The 22068-nt window shown below is 37.0% G+C and overlaps 1 protein-coding gene across 12 annotated transcripts in view; it reads left to right on the top strand.

Annotated features, from left to right (window-relative positions):
• LOC123680809 (disintegrin and metalloproteinase domain-containing protein 11) overlaps positions 1 to 22068 on the top strand; it is a 656359-nt gene that overhangs the window by 555108 nt on the left and 79183 nt on the right. For all 12 annotated transcript variants that reach the window (XM_045618921.1, XM_045618915.1, XM_045618912.1 and 9 more), the window contains exon 5: positions 5100 to 5179. In XM_045618921.1, the coding sequence (XP_045474877.1) occupies positions 5100 to 5179 (80 nt within the window). The remainder of the gene's footprint in view (positions 1 to 5099; positions 5180 to 22068) is intronic.

Raw genomic sequence — 22068 nt, 5'->3', positions numbered from 1 at the left:
TATATTAAAGGAAACAAATTATATGTTAATAACGTCGCATATACTGTTGAGGATCTAAAGTACGAGACGGAACCAGAACCAAGAAGTTATAGTTCGCCACCTACTCCCAATATAACATCCAAACCAGCATCGAATCAAGAAGAAAACACCAAAGCACCTACCTTAGAGCAAATTCGAACAAACACTGGAGAGGGGCAAAAAAATCAACTTGTAGAAAAGCAAAAACCATCGAGCCTACAGCAACATTCTAACACCCCAAAAACAGGTACCATAAGGAAAACCACTAAACCAGCTATTGCGCCATTAACCAAGGAAACAGTTCGAGATAGACTTAGATCAAATAAGTAGATGGTAATGGTTTAGCTCAGCTCAATATTCTTTCACCGTTTTGTTGCTCATACGCTGATTATCTTTAGTTGGGCTGAAAAATTTGAGGGTGGGTACGTTTCAATTGTTTAATTGTTTGTTTATTGTCTTTTTTCGTTTAATGCCTACATAAAAGGTTTCATCTTCATGCGTGCTCTCATAAACTTAAATCGATGGATCCTTTCATAAGAGATGTCAATTTCTCAAAAATGGATACTTTAGAAGTTGACAACGCTGTACAGTTCAATCAAGTAATGTGTAATACAGAACACAAGACAATGTTTAAAATTCTTCACCAGAATATTAGAAGTATTTCAAAAAATATTGATGAAATGGATGTATATCTCGGTCAAATCAACACGCATTTTGAGTGTATAGTTTTGACTGAGACGTTTCAAATAAGCGATCCAGGATTGTTCTGCAGGAGTGGATATGATTTAATTTATAGTAATGGCGGAATTAACAAAAACGATGGTGTTATTGTATTCCTGCTGAACAGTCTTAAATATAAATCGAATATAGTGTCTTTGGGGGTGTGGAGTGTTGTCGAGATAGAGATAAAGATGTCAAAAAATGAGAATGTCCTCATAACAGCTGTATACAGACCCCCATCAACTTCCTTGGAATCATTCGTCCAGAGCTGGTCAGGATACCTAGAAAAAATAAAAAATAATGAATTCCAGCATCACATTTTGATAGGTGACTTTAATATTGACATACTGGTGGAAGATCAGGAAATATCTAGCGATTATCTAAATGTACTATCTGAATATAACTACGTCTCAATGATAAACAAAGCTACAAGGGTACAAAATAATTCATCAAGTTGTTTAGATCATATTTTTTTGAGAACAGAGTCAGAGTACGTTAGAGAAGAGAGCTTACCAGTTATAATTAAATCAGGCATCACCGATCATTTTATTACATTATTGGTGATGGTTTTCAAAGTAACGGGAAAAAAGCAAAGCGTTGCTTATAAGAAATACATAGATTATCATAAATTGAAATCGGAACTGGGAGAAACTAACTGGTCAATTATATGTGATGAAACAAGGATTGAAGATGCGATGGAAGCTTTCACCGAAAAATTGATTGGTACAGTCGGAAAACACACTAGGATGATAAAAATTAAGAGGAAATCAATCAAGAGGAAAGTTTGGATAACAGATGGCTTGGTGAAATCCATTAATACCAAAGAAGAACTGTATAAAAAATATATTAAAAATCCTGAACTATACAAAAGAGAATATGTAACATATAAAAATCAGTTGACCAGGCTGATAGAAATTACAAAAAAAAACTACTATGTCAGAAGTATAGAAAAAAATAGAAGTAACACGAAAGCACTATGGAACACTGTGGAAACTCTACACAACCCCCCCCGAAAACAAGAGATATCAAAAATTGAATCAAAAAATAACATTTTAGTCGAAGATGAACAGGAGATGACTGAAATCTTTAACAACTATTTCATAAATGTGGGGAAAACACTAGCAGAAAATATAGCCCCCTCACTTGAAGCCACACCTGAGGGAGAACCAGTCCCAAACTCGTTTTTCCTGACACCCACTACGGAACAAGAAATCAGGACAACGATTGATTCACTAAAAAATGGGAAAGCACCCGGATACGATTCGATCACCGCCGAAATGCTCAAGGAAATATCAGAAGAAATTTCAATCCCCTTGGCACATCTGATAAATAGAATATTCTCTACTGGATTTTGTCCTTCACAATTCAAAATGAGCATTGTAAAGCCCCTCTTTAAAAAAGGAGAGAGGACAAAACCGGAAAATTATAGACCCGTGTCACTCATAACGAATATAACAAAAATTTTTGAAAAAATAATCAAAGGTCGAATGACACAATATCTAGATAAATATCAGATGATCTCGGATAGGCAATATGGCTTTAGACGGGGGAAGTCTACCCAGGATGCAATCGCGAATATAACATCAAGAATATATGAAGGTATGGAAGACGGTTTGATGACAATTGGTATATTCCTCGATCTCTCCAGGGCGTTCGATACAGTTAATCATGAGCTGCTTCTGGGGGCCTTGGAGGAGTTGGGATTCAGGGGCACGGTGCTAAAATTATTCAGAAATTACTTATCAAATAGAAAACAATCAGTACAAATTAGAGACAAAATAAGCACTAGGCAGACAATCAGCTGTGGTGTACCACAAGGCACCGTCTTAGGACCCATTCTTTTCACCATTTACATAAATAAACTACTTACCCTGAAATGTGGAGGGGAAATCTTTAGCTTTGCTGATGATACAGTTGTATTATACAAGGATGACTCATGGGGTAACCTGAAAAATAAAATCGAGATGGGTTTTGGAAATGTTTTGAAATGGTTCGACCAGAAATACCTCACAGTAAACTACGATAAAACCAAGTTTATGCCATTTGTCATCTACAAAAATAATTTACCTCGGTATGAAATGATTTCAATTCAAAAAAATGATACAGTTGAGCTTATACATTCCACAATTAGTATAAAATATTTGGGAGTAACATTAGATCGACACTTGAGATGGGATGTGCACGCTCAGAATGTCGTTAATACTCTAAGGTACATGCTCCCGAGATTCAAATATTTGGGAAAGGTATTGAATACTCACCATATGAAGGTCCTATATCACGCATTAATAGAATCCAGATTACAATATGGGATTCTAGGGTGGGGAGGCGTAGTTGATATCCACCAAAAAAAGATTGAAATTTTGCAAAAAAGATTCCTGAAGATAATATTCAAGAAACCGTATAGGTATCCAACAGACGAACTATATAGAGAAGCGAAATGCTTCGATCTGAAACAATCATTTTTTTATTGTATCCTAATTAACCTATACAGAAACAGACACAAACTGAAAACAATAGAGCACAAGTACACAACAAGACAGAAAACCAATTTTGATATTCGTACGAAGTCCTCAAAAAAAGCGGTAGGACAGCGATGTTATACTTACCTCGCACCTCGACTCTTCAACTTCTTACATATAAGTATGAAGGAATTCATCATTCGCACCAACTCTATCACTTTAATTAGAAAAAAGCTAAAATCGTATACATTGGGTTTGGACAGAAAAATAATTCACGATATATTATGAGTACAGGACAGTTGGTTGAAAATTACTGGGTTATTGCCCCCCTGTTGAGTCCGGTATTGAATGTGTGATCTCATCATATCACCAGGCAGCAAAATTTATGAGTGGACAGGAAGGACCCAACGCACAACCTAGGTTTCTGTGGGTCCACCTGTTTATTCGTGAAAATCATTTTATGATGCTGATATTCGTTAATATGATGCAGGAGCAATGAATATTGTTGGTGTTATATTATGTTGTTGATATTGTATTGTCTAAATTAGGTGTTTTCTTCATTTACGTCATCATCGTTGTTCCTGAAATTCTGTGGAGATCAGTTTTTTCAATTGTTGTTATACTTATAATTTACTTTTCTACCCACGCACAAGTTTTACTTTTGTGGGTCTTCTTATATTTATTCACCATTTGTTATATTATATATATTGTATACTTAATTTCAAATTTTTGGCAAATAAATATTATTATTATTATTATTATTATTATATAATGTGAAAAGGATGTGTTATTCTTCGAGGTGTCGAAGATATGTCAAGAGTTCTAAATCTTGAAGAGATTTACTGGGGGTTGTGAAAGTTCGAAGACAATACGGTCGTACCAGATGTGTCACATCTGTGTATCAGGTTCTAGTCCTTCGAGAATATTCGATTTCCAGGAATCCGCGAAGATCTTTGTGGGCGGTACGGCAAAATTCTTATTGGACTAGGGGATGGTACTTTCCCTAAGGGTGTGGTCAAGCCGAAAAAAGGGAGGTCGATACTCGAGACAGGGTAAGTTCCAATCGGCAGAGAGGACAGTTGAAGTTAAGTCAAAGACGAGTACAGTTCAAGTTAAGACGAAGACGAGTAAAGTTCGGTCTAAGTCGAAGTAAGAGTAAGTTCTGTCGGTTGAAACTTAAGACGTAAGACGAAAAGACGGTTCGCGGACTAGATTAAGAAGAGTCGCGAACAAATCAAAGACGAGACGACCGAAAACTTGAAGTACGACAAAGACGTGATAATCGAAGACGTTTCGAGTAATTAAAACTAGAGTTAAAGACGAAATTCAGTACCGTAGTGAGAAACTTATAATAAGGACGTTATTAGGATCTCCTCAATACTGAGTTTGTACTGTATAATTGTGGCTTTGTAAATAGATGTCAATAATTCAAAAGAGTTTAATTATTACAAATCCAACAAAGTCACGGAGAAAAAGACGAAAGGCCAGGTAATCGAATCATACCTCTAGACGATCGATTAACCAAGCCTACATATATACATAGCTCTATAATAAGTTACCGAATAAGAATAATTGTTATTATAGTGTGAAAAAATATTTGAATAATATCATCTGGCTTAACCTATTTCTGACATGTCCTATACATTGTGAAATGTCTTTCAAAATGAAAAAACTAATCTATTCCATTCTACCACAGTTTTTTCAACATCTCAATACTCCACCATCATCCGATCAATTTCCTAACCTCAAATTAGGCCTTGCCTCATCTCCCATTCACTCGATGCCTTCCGAAACGCAATTAAGTCAGAGCTTTCCGCAATTCGTCAAGTTCGACCTAATAAAAACACTAGTCACGTTTGACGCCGATAATTAAAACTCTAACCAGATGTGTTATCTTTTCAGACCGGCAAACACTTCCACCGAACCTCGTTGCTCATCAAGGCTTTCAACCACAAGTTCCGTCTCGATCTAGAGCTTAACACGTAAGTAAAACAGACTTTGTATTCATTAAACCCTTCCACTCCTGAGACGTATAGCAGTCCTATGACTCCGGCCATGGCTAATCTGTTCCGCTAGGAGACAGGGGGTCTTAAAGGGTGACGTAAGGATCTCTAGTCGTTTCATTAGGGTAAGAGAGCTGCGCTGAACGTGAATCTTCACGTTAATGTATCGAGGAATAGTTACAAAATGTAAGTCGGTTTCGACTTGTTGACATGTCGGGTGTGGGACTGCCATGAACTGAGAAATAAACTGTAAATCAATGAGTATTGCTGAGTTGGATTCTATGCCAACATTTGGTTATAATAAAAAAATAGTTCAATTTTCTGATAGAACAATTTATCCACTCACTAAGTCCCTGGCCTAACCAGTTAAAAAAAAACAATTTTTTTTATTCGACTTTATTAGTCAACATTGAAGGTGACTTCAAAAGTAATACATCTACTCCAACACTCCTCTAACTTTTCAATATCTTCTCTTTAAATAGATTCTTCTCTACTTTCGAAATAGGCTTCAACCTGGATAATCAATTCTTCATTAGACCCAAATTTCTTTCTCTAGTGCATTCTTTCGAGGCCTGTCTATAAACACTGAAGGCCAGATCTGGAGATTAAGCTGGGTGGTCAAGCAGTTGAAAGCGTGATTTGACCATGGTTTTCATTGATTTGTGACAAGGATCATTGTCCTCTTTCAAGAGTGGTATAATTACTTCAATGCTCCTCTAAATTTTCTGTTGGAACTTTATTTTCTTTCAAAATATACCAGATCAATAATTTCTTCATTAGATCACGTAATTCATCGATGGACAGTTACAAACTGTTATCCTGTGTCGAGTTGTTGACATGTCAAGTGGATCAATTAATTGAATTCGAAGTCCCTCAATTCAGTTTCACTGAGGTTGACAATACCATTTGCTTTCGAAATAGACCAGAGCAATAATTTCTTCATTAGATCATGTTAATGCATCAAGGAACAGTTACAAACTGTGATCCTGTTTGGACTTGTTGACGTGTCTAGAGTGAGACTCCCGTAAACTCTTTACAAATCTAGGTTTTATTTATGAGTGTGTCAGAGTTGAGATATATGCCATTTATATGGATGTCAATAATTATTTCCTGACAGATCGGTTGATTGACTGCAATCAATGAGTACCGAGCGTAAAAAATGAAAACAAATTTTTTTGTCATTATTCTTCAACATAGTCATCTTCAAGAGTGATACATATACTCCAACGCACCTCTCACTTTTCAATATCTCATATGTAGGAAGATTAGCCTTTCCTTTCGAAATGAGCATTCTTCTGAGATCTGCAATAAACCAATATTAACTAGTGGCCAGATCTTGGGAGAAGCTGGGTGGCTAAGCAGTTGACAATGGTTTTCATCATTTGTGACAATTCGCATCGTCTTGTTGAAAGAGAATTTTTTCCTCAATTTCTTCACTCAAACCATTTCATGAACTTTTTCGATGTTTCCTGAAAGAACTGTCGAATTCAGGCGATCACAGCACTCAGCATCATCGGTGGTTCTTCCACCACGTTTAACTCAGCATACCATCTTTCAACCGTTGTTGTTGATGGATCAGATAACACTTATTCAGCCATTGCTTTATTATTATTATTATTATTACATGAAATAAGAGCTGAGGTTTGGAACCTATAAAAGCTCAGAAATGAAAAAATCAAATTCAAAGAGTACAAAGGTAAATATACAAAGTCACCGCCGAGTACACCATCCATCGTATCTTGACTTGAACGAGTTCACTTTGCTTGCATAGTATTCGTTTCATCAGTACACAGTGTTTCATCTATACAAAAAGCTCGTTTTTATCCATTATCCATTCAGATCTATTTATCTATCTGTTAACATTCGATCTATCTACTGTGGGAATCTTCAAGGCATTGTTCTTACGTTTTCGTAGGTCTTCCAGGTTTTGATTTACTGACTATTTAGTTCTAAAATCAGCCTTGTAGATATACCAGACAGGTAGATCTAGTAGCTGGATATATCTATCTTCCAGATCTTAGATATTCTCCTGGCTGAGTGGTTAAGGTCTCAAATATCTTTCCACATCTGTATGAAGAATAGGCTATCAAAATTTTCAATGCATCGTTCAGTTGATTTTACAGCTCCATCGTCCACAAATTCAGAGTCATTTTGATAAAGGTCATTAAGAGTAATGGCTATTACTTTTTTGAATTGCAATATTGCTAGTTTATATTCAATCTTTCATATTCTACCATCAAAATCAGTTGGTATGAACTTTTATATGTTTCATATTTTTTACTGAGCACAACTAGAAAGAGCAATGGTTTAACAGGTCTTCACTATAATAATAATAAAACTCAAACTACACAATTAATCTATATCAGCCTCAGAGTTATCAACATAGACAATTTTTAAGTGTCCATAATTTGATTATCTGAAACTTTCTCAATTGAAAACAAATATTTGAATAATTTGGATTCGATATTCTCTTTCAATTTCAAAATTATTGTGAAAAGAATATTTGCTTATTCTTGAATATTCCAGCTGAAACCCAAGCTTTGGCATCTATGCTACATCTGTAATCTATACCGTATAATGCTCCATCCATGATTTACCCAATCCTTATCTGAAGAACATCCTCTAACTACAAACCTCGCTTACGTATCACATCGAGTTAGTATCAAAACCAATTCAAATGAATTCTTGATTCGAATCCTCATCCTCCAACGCAGCACTTAATGAAAAAATCATCGAGCCTTTCCCTGGCCTTATTCCCAATACGACAACATTTCTGTTTTCCATTTCAGGCAACAAGCGTACAAATTTTCCCGATCCGAAAGCACAGTCCCAAGCAAAGGTGCGTATTCCTTTGTGGGTTAGGCTCTACACTAAATTGAGAAATGTAATTACGTTGTAAACTTCCCTGAAAGCAGATATGAGCTCGCGTCGTGTTCTCCATGTGTAACTCGATTCCATTCGTAACCGTCATTAGAATCGAGTTTGAACCTAAAGGGCAGGCAACACTTCATTTGTAATTTCGAGATATTTTCGTGAGGCGAATGGGTTTCGTGTTTCCATCTTATTTTAGGGGTATTCAATTCATCAAAAGAAGAATTTTTCAAGGGAATATGAGTGGTATTATTGAATTGGAAACCGATATATTCAAAAAATTTGAGGAGCTCTTTCAGAAAACTAGTCAAATGATGATACGTTGAGATATTTCATTGTAATTGGTCAGATTTCAGATTTATTATATTTTTTAAGGTGCACACTTACACTTGTTCAGTTTGGATCCAATGTGCGCTGAAACATTATCCGGGAAGTAGACTACAAAATATTAGGCCAATTGAAAAGAACCCAATCTGTGCATCAGAATTGGCCTAATATTGAGTAGTCTACTTCCCAGATAATGTTTCCTAGTATTAAATCTGTGCGATTTTCAGTTAGTACCAACCTTCAAACGATACGTGTCAAAATTTGACAAGAGTCCGACCATTAGTTTGTGAGATATTGCGTTATGAGTGTAGCTACTTTTGTTATTTGAGAAAAGAAGGAAAAAAAGAATTTCATGTGCTGATAAAATATCGTTTTTTGAAGGAAAAAATACAGTTGAAGCAAAATCCTGGCTTGATGAAGAGTTTCCTGAGTCTGCACCAGGATAATCAACCATGCTAAGTTTAAACGTGATGAATTGAGCACCGAAAACAGCGAACGCAGTGGACGCCCAAAAGAAGCAAAATTCAAAAAAAATTCACAAAATAATTTTGAATGGCCGTAATGTGAAGTTGATTGAGATAGCAGACATTGTGAAGATATCATCTGAACGCGTACATCATATCATTCACAAATATTCGTACATGAGAAAGCTGTGTGCAAAATGGGTGCCAATCGATCAAAAGCAACAACGTGTTAATGATTGTGAGCAGTGTTTGAAGCTGTTTAAGAGCAATAAACCTGTCCAATCGGCAGTCAGCTGAGTGGACTGCACACGATAAACCGAATCCAAAGCGAGGAAAACTCAACAGTCAGCTGACAAGGTTATGGCATCTGTGTTCTGGGATGCGCTATTGATACATTGATTACCTCCAAAAAGGTCAGACCATCAACATCGATTATTATATGGCGTTATTGGATCTTTCAAAGGATGAAATCGTTAAAAACAACCCATTTGACGAAAAAAAGGTGCTGTTTCATCAAGACAATGCACCGTGTCACAAATCAATGAAAACAATGGCAAAATTGCATGAATTAGGCTTCGAACTGTTTCTGCATCCACCGTATTCGCCAGATCTGCCCCCCAGCAACTTTTTCCTGTTCTCAGACCTTGAAAGAATGCTCACTGGAAAGAAATTTAGCGCCAATGAAGAAGTAATCGCCGAAAATGGGACCTATTTTGAAGAGAAAGACAAATCGTACTAAAAATGGTATCGAAAAGTTGGAAGATCGCTATAATCGCTATATCGCCCTCGAAGGCAACTATGTTGAATAATAAAATCGAATTTTGCCAAAAAAATGTGTTTCACTATGGTAGACCGGGGACTTTTCAATTGGCCTGTTAGTAAAAGACAAACAATTTACTTGATTCTTGATTTTGCTGCAGAATAACGTCAGGAATAACCTGCATTCTAAGATTTCAATCAATTGCCCACTATACAAATTTATGAACAAGTGATTTACACACCAATGGTTAGGCTTTCTCCAATTGACTCATTTCTACGCATTGTACAGCCATAAATTGCCATATTTGCTAGGCCAAAACGAGGGCTTTGAATTTCGACAACAAAACCTTGAACCAAGCAATGGCAAACGTAGCCATCATGAACTATAATAATTGCTTGTAGAGTTCATTGATTGATATTCGGTGCTTATTCTTTGGTGGATGAATTTGGTTCAATGTAACGTAACGAATTCAGCTGCTGAAGCTTTTGATTGAATGACGTAGCCTTTGGACTGAATAAATAGTAAACCATGCCGATACTAACTGGACTATTTGGCCATAATGCTGACGTTGGAAATCATTCGGCGATTGTTATCCTCAATTGAGAAAAGGCATTCAACATATTACTCTGTCAATCAGATTTTAAAGTTTACACTCATCTGAGAGCATATAAATTGACCATTTTCGAACTCAAGGATTACGAGAATGCAAAAAAAGCTCGATTTCAGAACTGCAACTTGAAGAGGAATAGAACAAATCAGGAACTGATTTGTACAACTTGAGAAACTCCTCTCCGATTCCCGAATCAGTCTGCGTTTGAGCCTCTCAAAATGCTATATCTTATCAACTCTCTTGTATGGTGCTGAAACGTGGACACTCAAAGCAATTACCATCATCAAGTTGGATGCTTTAAAGATGTAGACCTATCATAGAATACTGAAAATATCATGGACGTCTCACACAACGGTCGAAGAAGTCGTGCGTAGGTTGAAAACAGGGTGGGGCTACTAAAACTCATAAAGATCAGCAAAGCAGCATATTTGGGCCTTATCCTGAGGAACGACAAATACCGAATGTAAAAATGCAACCCAGTTCAATTATAATATCTACTTGGAACGTTGAAACCATGGCGAGAGCAGGAAAAAACGCCATTCAGGAAATGGGAAGTACACTAAGAAGAAGAAAAAAATACATCTTCAAGTGCCAATGTGAACAGAAGCAATAAAGTGACTCTACCATGAGTACCAGGGCACTGTGGCGTTGAAGGAAATGAAAAAGTCGATTAACTTGCAAAAAGTTCATCAAGTTAACATCTGCTGGACCTGAGCCTTTCTGTGAGCTAGGAAAAGAACAATATGAGGCAGCGGTCCAGCAATGGATGTTGCTCCTCGACTTACTCAGGTCAAGAAATTCGTGATGATTTCAGCTACCTACGCCAGAAAGCTCTTGAAGCTGTCACGAGCCGAGCTTCGGGTGATGGTGGGACTGCTGACGGGACACTGTCGGTACAAACGTCATTTGTACCGTATGAGAAAGTCAGCAGAAGAGATTTGCAGGCTTTGTGGATCAGCAGCAGAAACAGCCGAACACATGGTATGCAAGTTCTTAGAGATGGCTGGCCTAAGAAACATCCAACCAGGAAGTCGGTCCTGGATACCCGAGAGGTAACGGCCAAGGCCCCTAAGGAGGTGAGTCAGTTTCATCATTGTCATTGACAATCTCCTAGGGTTTCCATGAATGAGTAGGATAGAGAACAAAAGACCTACATGGTCGCAGTTCCCGGAACACTTACCGAGCCACAACGACCCCAGTTCAAATAATAATAATAATACCAATGTGAAGAGTTTCGATGAGAGAGTGTTGCACTGCCTCAAAGCTCTTTTTATTTTAGAAATTTCATTAGTATTCCGGACAAAGGAAATATCTGACAACAATGTGTAGGATTCCACATATGCGTTTCGTTCCTGGCACACACACACCGGACTCATCAGTGTGACTTTGGTATATGTGTGTGTGCCGTGTCACAGACGCTTGGAGAATTTATTATTATCGGGAGCCGCCGGGACTCGAACCCGGCACCTTGTCGCATCTCGGTGAGTGAGCCTACACTCTTACCCTCTAGGCCACCGAGTGCTGTGTTTATTGTTGCTATGAGGAGCTTTATGAGAAGCCGCCACAAATGTCAATACCACAAGCAAAATCTACAAAAATCATGCCATCTGTTCCCAAGTAAATTGAGGCGTTCCCTACCTAAAACTCACTCTGTATATCGCCGATTCGCGAATTTTAAACTGATTACGATGTAAATTCGCCCGTAAGCGTATATACGCGTTTCCATCGTATCGGAGACGTGGTATTAGTAATCAGATCCCATCATATTCCATTTCGGCCGAGACCGAATTAAAGGATTCGCGATAATCCCGTTTCCGGCGTAGACGAGGCGACCGATTCGATCGCGTGGCAAGCGAGTATGTCAATTATTTCGGCACGCACCCATCGGATCAATTAAAGGTCCAACTGGCGACCGTACGCGCAACGTTTTGCGGGCGAAAAATCACGCACGGCATGACGTTAACATGATTGACTAATTGGATTTGAAGGCCTCTCCAGAACGACGGCGATGAATTTGATCGCCTGTAATTGGTGTAATTTATTATTTATGTCGGTGAACATGCGATTATTTGACGTGTTTTTTTGATATGTTTGGAGGGTGGAATTGGTGGAATTAGCCCGGGCGCATATTGAGACGCAGCCCCGATGGGCTCGAAGGACCATGCATTGTATAGTTATCCGGCTCGAAGGACCATGTATCTTTTGAGATTAAGTTCCCAGTTTCTGCTTTCTCCAATGGGTTGTCAATCCGTAGAATTAGCAGTGCAGATTTCAGTAGTTTGTGAGGCTTCTGAATTGCAGAGGATCAGAAATTCACCACAATCGAAGTGAAACTCGCGGTGGTGTTTGAATATATGTAGGATCCAGTTATTGTTCCCTGTGAATAATTGCGATGGTCAACCGGATGCTTGGAGACCTATTAGTTTCTCCTAATGTCGAGGGCATGACAGTTTCAATGAATTTACAGGGAACGAATTGTTATTGTACATATAATGTAAAAAGGATGTGTTATTCTTCGAGGTGTCGAAGATAAGTCATGGAGTTGTAAATCTTGAAGAGATTTACTGGGGGGTTGTGAAAGTTCGAAGACAATACGGTCGTACCAGATGTGTCACATCTGTGTATCAGGTTCTAGTCCTTCGAGAATATTCGATTTCCAGGAATCCGCGAAGATCTTTGTGGGCGGTACGGCAAAGCTCTAGGGGATGGTACTTTCCCTAAGGATTTGGCCAAGCCGAAATAAGGGAGGTCGATATTCGAGACAGGGTAGTTCCAATCGACAGAGACAGTTCAAGTTAAGACGAAGACGAGTAAAGTTCGGTCTAAGTCGAAGTAAGAGTAAGTTCTGTCGGTTGAAACTTAAGACGTAAGACGAAAAGACGGTTCGCGGACTAGATTAAGAAGAGTCGCGAACAAATCAAAGACGAGACGACCGAAAACTTGAAGTACGACAAAGACGTGATAATCGAAGACGTTTCGAGTAATTAAAACTAGAGTTAAAGACGAAATTCAGTACCGTAGTGAGAAACTTGTAATCAAGACGTTATAAGGATCTTCTCAATACTGAGTTTGTACTGTATAACTGTGGCTTTGTAAATAGATGTAAATAATTCAAAAGAGTTGAATTATTACAAATCCAACAAAGTCACGGAGAAAAAGACGAAAGGCCAGGTAATCGAATCATACCTCTAGACGATCGATTAACCAAGCCTACATGTATTGTATAGTTATCCGGCTCGAAGGACCATGTATCTTTTGATATTAAGTTCCCAAAGACGTTTCTGCTTTCTTCGATGGGTCGTAAATCCGTAGAAGTAGCAGTGCAGATTTCAGTAGTTTGTGAAGCTTCTGAATTGAAGACGATACTGGATTGCAGAGGATCAGAAATTCACTACAATCGAAGTGAAACTCGCGGTGGTGTTTGAATATATTTTATTGGGTACAACACAAGGATTATCATGTGAATGAATCACCTTGCGGAAATCAGTGCAGCTTATATAATTTTTGATATACTAACTCAGAGTTTCATCATGGGTTATTCACCTAGAAGTTACTGAACGTAGTCGTTCACCTGAAGTTTGCTGAAATATGTGAATTTGTCATATCGATTGTTCCAGAATGGCGCGAGGACATCCGGTTGTACATAGGCATTGTTAATTTCCTGTAGTTTTCCATTCAATAGATTTGCGATGGAATTTCTACCAAGTATTCCAATATGTTTAATATGAATTAAACAGGTTGTTGTGAATTAGTCATTTCGATTGATGACCTGAAGTAGGTCTCAGCCCTGGCGCATATTGTAATGCAACCCTGATGCCAGATACTGCTAAATAGATACTGCACTTGGGTATTAAATACGTCGCGTTCACGTTCGCATATTGGGACATCAGCGGGATCAGTTTCGGTATTCTTTGTATTGAAGCTCAGGAGTTGTTGTAAATTAGTCATTTCGGTTTATGACCTGAATTGTTTCTCATATCTGGGTGGGAATTTTTTGTTCAGCTAGATAAAAATTGTTTTTATTCAATTAGTTTACTTCCGTACTTGTTTCGGATAATACATAGTTGTACAATAATTCAATAAATTCAGAGAGAGGTTGTAGGATTTTCAATTTTAAATTGTTTCAACTGAAACTATTTGGAAGGAGCAAGATCTGGCGGAGTCAGGGTTTTGCGGGTATTCATGTAACGTTTTCTTTCACACCGTTCCAAAGAATAAAATTGTTTCAACTGAAACTATTTGAAAGGAGCAAAATCTGGCAAAGAATATTCTGATACCTAGTTCAACTGAATTTCTCTTTTTGGGAATTCCAGTATCGCTTTCTGAAGTTAACTTTCAATACTAATTAAAAGTCGCTAGAAAGATCAAGTCCCTGCTAGAGAGAGAGATGCCAGTAGTATATAAACCAATGAAGAAGCAGAAAAGGGCAGTGTTGACGTAAAATAGATAAAAGTCCAAAAAGAGAGATGGATAACGATGCAATGCCACAATCAATGTCTCTTCCATTTTTGTTTGATCTCTCTCTATCATATTTCTTCATGGCTGATCAAGAATATGGCTCTAGAGCTTGATTTTCTTTTTTCTGGAAAAGTTTACAACTTTTTGCGCTTTGAACCCTCAGCCATATGAGCTGAATTGAAAATTAAGCCTTGGAACGAATCGATCATTCTATTATATGCTATGAAAACTTTTCTCGAATCATCTGTGCAATGGTGTTCCATAAAGATTTTATCATCATCTTCGCCATTCACCGTATTCATGTTGAAGCGCCGAATCCTAATATTTCTGCAGAATCATTAAAAGCATAAAATCAGTAGGTAATACCTTGGCAGGAAAATTTAGAGCAATTATGCTGATGAATTTAATAATAATGCGAAAAGATAAAATACTGTATCAATCACACAAATTATAGTAAGTGTTATTGATATACTCCACTTCGCTGCGAGTTTAATCAAAGATTTTACATATGTATAAAAAAAGAGGCGCATTTACCATTTTCCAAGAAAACTTCAAATAGAAGTGAATGAATATTGAAACGTCGTAGACATAGGCCGCGTTGTAAAATTCATCACCAGAAACAACAAAAATAAACGGATGGAGTTCTCATTTGTTTGTCCAAATATTGCAAACCGGATCAATACACTGAATAAAATAAATCACCCTTTCTCTGCGAGACAAAACTGCTCGCGCATTCGCCAATTTGCAAACCAACTTCCAGCAAAAGTCAACAATTTAACACCTGATTTGCCCGATTCCAGTCCATGGCGAATGAAATCAGCAGTTAACTCTCAACGCATCCGCGCACGTCCAATTTCTCTTCCTTCCTTGGTTTAGCTCTCTCAATCATATTTCGCCATGGCTGATGAAGAATATAGCTCTAGAACTTGATTTTCTTTTTACTGGTAAAGTTTACAACCTTTTGCGCTTTGAACCCTTAGCCATACGAACTGAATTGAAAGTTGAGCCTTGGAATGGATAGATCCTTCTATTATAGGTATATGCTTCAAAATTTTTCTCGAATCATCTGTGATGATGTTCCATACAGATTTGTTCATCATTTTTCTTCTTCTTGTTGAAAGCACAGTCTTCTAATATTTATGCAGAATCATTGAAAGCATAAAATCAGAATTGCCTTTCCAGGAAAATGTGAAGCAATCGTGCTGATGAATTTAAAAATATTGCAAAAAAATAAAATACTGAATCAGAAATTAAATATGGTACCTGAACCAAAACTTTCATTGTGCACTACGATTTGATTCTTTCTTATATTTTTAAACTTATTATAGTAAGTGTTATTGATATATACCCCATTTTGCTGTGAGTACAATGAAAGATTTGACAAATGTTAGGGAAATAGTAGCGCATTCACCATTTTCCAAGAAAACTTCATATGAAGATATATGAATATTGGAACGTCGTGTGAGCGCTTTGTAGAATTCATCACCAGCAACAAAAATAGACGAATTGAGTTTTCATTTGCTCGTCCAAATATTGCAAACCTGATCAATACACTCAATAAAATAAATCACTCTTTCTCAGCGAGACAAAACTACTGGCGAATCCGCCAATTTGCAAACCAACTCCCAGCAAAAATCAACAACAATTTAACGCCTGATTTGGCCGATTCCAGTCCATGGCGAATGCAATCAGCAGTTAACTCATCGGCGCATCTGCGAACGTCCAATTGAGGCCTGAAATTACTGTGTATAATTCGGGAATTGATAATTATGAAATGAGCGAACCAATTCCAGGCCAAACTAATTCCGCAGCTGTATAAACATCAATTTTAGATTTATGAGACCTAATCTGCGACATTAAATAAAATCCATATTCCCAGGGTGATAATTCCGTTATTGATGGTCCGTTACGAGGATACGCGTAGCTTGGATACGTTAACGCACCGTAGTCATCGATGTTTACAGCTTGTTCCGCTCAAGTGGTTCTTGCGGCCACTAGATTCCGGATTATTCCTTCGGAATTGCGCCGGATCGAAGCAGGCTGGGGCTGACGGTCCTTCACAGGATTATGGACCAGACCGATCGGTGCGATCCAATAAATGTCAGCGTTTGGGGACTTTCCTGCCAGATAACATTGATGAGGGAATCTTCATCGTTATGATGTCAGACTTGTTGGTTATTGACGACGAATTATAGACAATTTATACAGGGTGCTTTGAAATTAATAATAATAATATTTATTTCGCCTCAAAATTTTACGGAACATGTCAATGAAAAAAAATCAAAGTTAACAATTCAAAAGAAACATCTACAAAAATATCGACATACATTTACACACATGTTAAATATTCCTGACAACATGGCTGAAGAACCTACATAAATATTTCAAAGAATTATTCGGTTGAATAACACAGATTCTCTAGTAAAATGGACTTCACCTTCTTCTTGAATACCTCTTGATTCCATTTCTTCAATTTTGTACATTCTCACTCCCAAGTAGTTATAGTTGTTTTGTGTCTTGCTGATTCTATGTTTAGGTGGAACTAGCTGATCCTTTTCTCGAGTGCAAATTTGTGCAGGTTTGCATGCACATGAACTAAATTAGATGTGAACTTCGAAGAAGGTGTTAGTATAATTCATTTGCTGTCGATTCAGCCATATTTATTGAAGACCGAAAATCAACAGTTTCCGAGATATTTGAGTTCTCACCTTACTTAATTTTTCGTCAATATTTTCGACGTTGATGAAGTTCGATTTAAATTTTGGATCATTTTCATCAGAAAAGTATATGATATTGTAACGTTACAATTGCCCATGAGACTCTAAAGACTGATTTCTAGGGGTGGTTTGGCTTATTTGGCAACAAAACGCCTACCCAGGTGTTTACGAATCTAATAAAATTAAAATATACAAAGATCGAATCTTATACCGTCAGGAACAATAAAAGTGTAGGGAATCTATCGATTCCTTCGAAAATATTCGAAGTCCGAGAACTGAAGAATTCAGTGCACAAACTTAGGATTATCAAAGCCACACCAATAAGGGATCCGTAGAAAGGCTTTGCTAACGGTCGAATGGAAAACATTCTGAATGCCATAAAACTCGGCATTTCAGGGCGAATAATTCAAATTAGTTCAGACCAGTCTACAACTACAACATATGTTCAACACTTGCACCGACAACGAGAAGATAAAAGATTTTCACATCTGATCCCGAGACCGACGAAAAAGTACCTGAAACGACCCAAGTGATCAGCAACCCTAAGAATCGATTAGACAAATTATCATCTTCTTCAAACTCTTTAAGTGGGTTGGAAATAAATTGAATAAGTGTTTTTATCCCGTTCTTTTATTTCCTTACATTGTCCTTGGCAGTGAACTACTTTAGTCACAGTATAAGGACCACAACCCACAATAGTTTTTTGAGTTTTTGATTTGTACATAATTGAAAGGTGCTCCATAGTTTGTGTATGTCAAATAAAAACTGGAAGGTGTATGTCAAATTTCAAAAGAATCTTAACATAAGGACTTTTCGATAATAATTAATCAATTATTATTTTTATGAATCAAATGCCACATTAACCTATATCTAGTTCTCTGGTCTCTTGAACAAGCGATAAAAATTTTATACTTCACGCCAGTGCTGTTTTCATTTTCTTATAATTTTTTTTTTGATAATAAGAGATATGCTACGAGGAAATAATAAACTCTCGTATATGATATTGTAACGTTACAATTGCCCATTAGACTCTAAAGACTGATTTCTAGGGGTGGTTTGGCCTATTCGGCAACAAAACTCCTACCCAGGTGTTTACAAATTTAATAAAATTAAAATATACAAAGATCGATCCTTTTCACTCTAATAAAATAATATTGAAATAATAACTCAACTTAAATCGGTTTTCAACGAATTACTGTGTTATTAGGATGGAACTTCTTTTGTAGATAACTTTCAGCCTTCCAAACACCAGATCTCAGCAGGAAGCTATAGTACTCTAATTCCTACTCAGCGAAGTTGATGTAATAACGCCAGGTATTACGCAGGTATTCTCTGAGTTTCAGGGACTAAAATGGTTCAACGTACCTACTATTCCAACTTCTATATCTCAAGGAAGTACTTCATGATATTTTTCAATCCCAAGAGAGGTTTCTGAAAAAAAAAATCCTACCAAACCTGAAATACGTTTTTACAAGATGGATGACTCTGAAAAAAAAACTACTGTTTCAAAATAATCAATTCATCCTGGTGAGATTATTACTTGTTGATGGAAATATTCATGTAAACATTCACCGAGAATCCCGACACAATTCTCGCCGATAAATTAAATTCTAAATCTCAAATTGAATTAGCAAAGGCTGAAATCTAAAACAAGCTACGCATCCTTCCCGAAGTCTCGACAATTATTGAAAATCTTTCAGAAAATTCCCTCTGTTTGCTTCTCTGAATACGCGCATCCGCATCCTGACCAATGGCATACGATGAATTGACAAAGTACCGCGTCTTTGAAAATTCCTGTAGCGTAACATGAATTGAAGCGTGCAAAATCGTTGCAATATGTATGAAATAAGCAAAACTATGCTGTATAAAATGTTAAACTCAACTTGAGCTCAACTTGAAATCAACTCAACTCCAAATCAAGTAGTATTTTTTCAACGTCAAATCAAGTATTCATTTATTGAGTACTTGACATTGAAAAACTACTACTTGACTTGAACTTTAGTTGATTTCAAGTCAAGCCCAAGTCAAATAATTTGAATATCAAGTCGAGCCTTGAATGTGAACTTCACTTTTTATATGTAACAACATCGTTGTCAGATGCAAAACGAAATTTGGTGGATAAGAATCACAAAACCATATAGCTACAAACATATATGTAGCAATCCCGAAACCACCCCACGTTCAGACATAAATTCACAGTGTTTTGGAGCTTCCTTCTCCCCAGGTTCAAGAGCAATCGGAAGAAATGAAAAATTGATGAACGTCCCTGGCCTCATCTCATATTCAGAAACCAAGAAAATACTCAGGAAGTGGCACACTCTAGTGGATCGTTTTTATATTTTACTATCTCCAGATCTCATTCATGGGAGGTGGGGTGCAGAACAGCGTTGAACAAAAGATGTCGTGGTCCGGATAAACACTCCAATAAGAAGAGAAACACTGCAAATTTTACGCTAGAGTTTATTATTTCCTCGTAGCATATCTCTTATTATCAAAAAAAAAATTATAAGAAAATGAAAACAGCACTGGCGTGAAGTATAAAATTTTAATCGCTTGTTCAAGAGACCAGAGAACTAGATATAGGTTAATTTGGCATTTGATTCATTATAATAATGATTGATTGATTATTATCGAGAAGTCCTTATGTTGAGATTCTCTCGAAATTCGACAAAAACCTTCCAGTTTTTATTTGACATACACAAACTATGGAGCACCTTTCAATTATGTACAAATCAAAAAACTCAAAAAACTATTGTGGGTTGTGGTCCTTATACTGTGACTAAAGTAGTTCACGGTCAAGGACAATGTAGGGAGATAAAAGAACGGGATAAAAACACTTATTCAATTCATTTCCAACCCACTTAAAGAGTTTGAAGAAGATGATAATTTGTCTAATCGATTCTCAGGATCGCTGGTCGTTGCAGGTACTTTTTCGTTGGTGTCGGGAACAGATGTGAAAATCTTTAATCTTCTCGTTGTCGGTGCAAGTGTTGAACATATGTTGTAGTTGTAGACTGGTCTGAACTCAATTGAATTATTCGCCCCGAAATGCCGAGTTTTATGGGCATTCAGGCTGCTTTCCATTCGACCGATAGCAAAGCCTTTCTACGGATCCCTTAGGAAGTGGCTTTGATAATCCTAAGTTTGTACACTGAATACTTCAGTTCTCGGACTTGGAATATTTTCGAAGGAATCGATAGATTCCCTACACTATTATTGTTCCTGAGGGAATAAGATTCGATTTTTGGATTATTCATGTTTCAAAACGTGAACTATACCAATTTCAGGATAGCTGTTTTTTTTCCGGAACGATTCCAAAGGTTTATTATAGAGAATGATAAAACAAAAAGCACTCGGAGAAAGTGGCCAGCAAAATATTCATGTATTAAAGAGGATAACGAGGAAGAACTCATGATCAATCACTGTCTGGCCCGTCAGACTGACGTTGCTCTACCCGCTTCGTGATCTTTTTTTACCCCCGTTGTCCTTGGCTAGATAGCCTGGCGGTTCTCCCACCGTCCGAATTACCCGAATATTGAACAGAGGTTTTTTTTCGGAGAGAAAGCGATGTCTTCCGAGTGACACTGTAAGATTTCGAACGATTTGGGGAGGTTTGAGATGGGTTTTTTTCAGGGGTTCTTGCGGGTTTTTTGTTTTATGAATCATTCTCATCATTTTGTAACTTGTTGAGTGAAAAATATTTGGAAAACATTGATGTGATGTCAAGATTTTGATGGTATTCATATAACGTTTTCTTTCACACCGTTTCAATAGAATAAAATTAATCAATTAAGAAAAGATCATATGAAAACAATATAAGTAAGTAAGGAAAATTTTATTTGTCTCATGGAGCACGAAAATTTGATTTGATATTGAAAAAAAAAACACCGCTAGCGAATCAATCACTGATATCTCCAAATCACAGGTAGTCACAGTTCTTCGCCTGTGAAAAGAACGTGAATTGTGATCACAGTTTACAGCTGTGATATCTTGTCTTACTCACAGTTCCATCAAATTGTGAACGCGAGACGTACGAACCAATAAGGGCGATGTTCCTATATTACCCTAAGAATAACATGTGCAATTCGAGTCTTCGCACCTTATTGACATAGTCAGTAATGGTCTTGCTCTAATACGCTTTTGGTATTATGAATAGGCACAAAACTAGCGAACTTTTGAACTCATTCATTCGTATTTACATATATAATCGATACAAATATAAACTAACCAAGAATTTTTTCGATTTTCATCAACTCCTGAAACCAAAACCGTAGGTAGATGTATCAGAAATTATTTTGAAACCGTGATCACATCACGCTTTAAAATCACTGATTTCAAAAATTACATTCACGATTCACCAAGTGATTTTAAAATCATGATATTGCTCATCACTAAGCACCACATCAAAGGGAAATTGGCTTTCGGTTGAATTTGCTAGGTTTTATGATTTGTCATAGAACTCGAGATGCTGATGAAATGTCTTCCTTGTATCACCGCTCTAAATTCTACCGTTTAGATTATTCAGAGTGCTAAAAATATTTTTTTTCAAAAATTCAATTTGATCATACAACTGATTTAAGTCCACTATAGAAAAAAATGCACAGAAGATCTACAGGATGAGTCGAAAAATATCAAGTTCTTCATTGATTTCCAAGAAATTG

The sequence above is a fragment of the Harmonia axyridis genome, chromosome 5 (assembly GCF_914767665.1).
Source record: "Harmonia axyridis chromosome 5, icHarAxyr1.1, whole genome shotgun sequence".
Classification (NCBI taxonomy): domain Eukaryota; kingdom Metazoa; phylum Arthropoda; class Insecta; order Coleoptera; family Coccinellidae; genus Harmonia; species Harmonia axyridis.
Note: the sequence above shows the minus strand (reverse complement) of the source record. Positions and strands in the feature narration are given on the sequence as shown.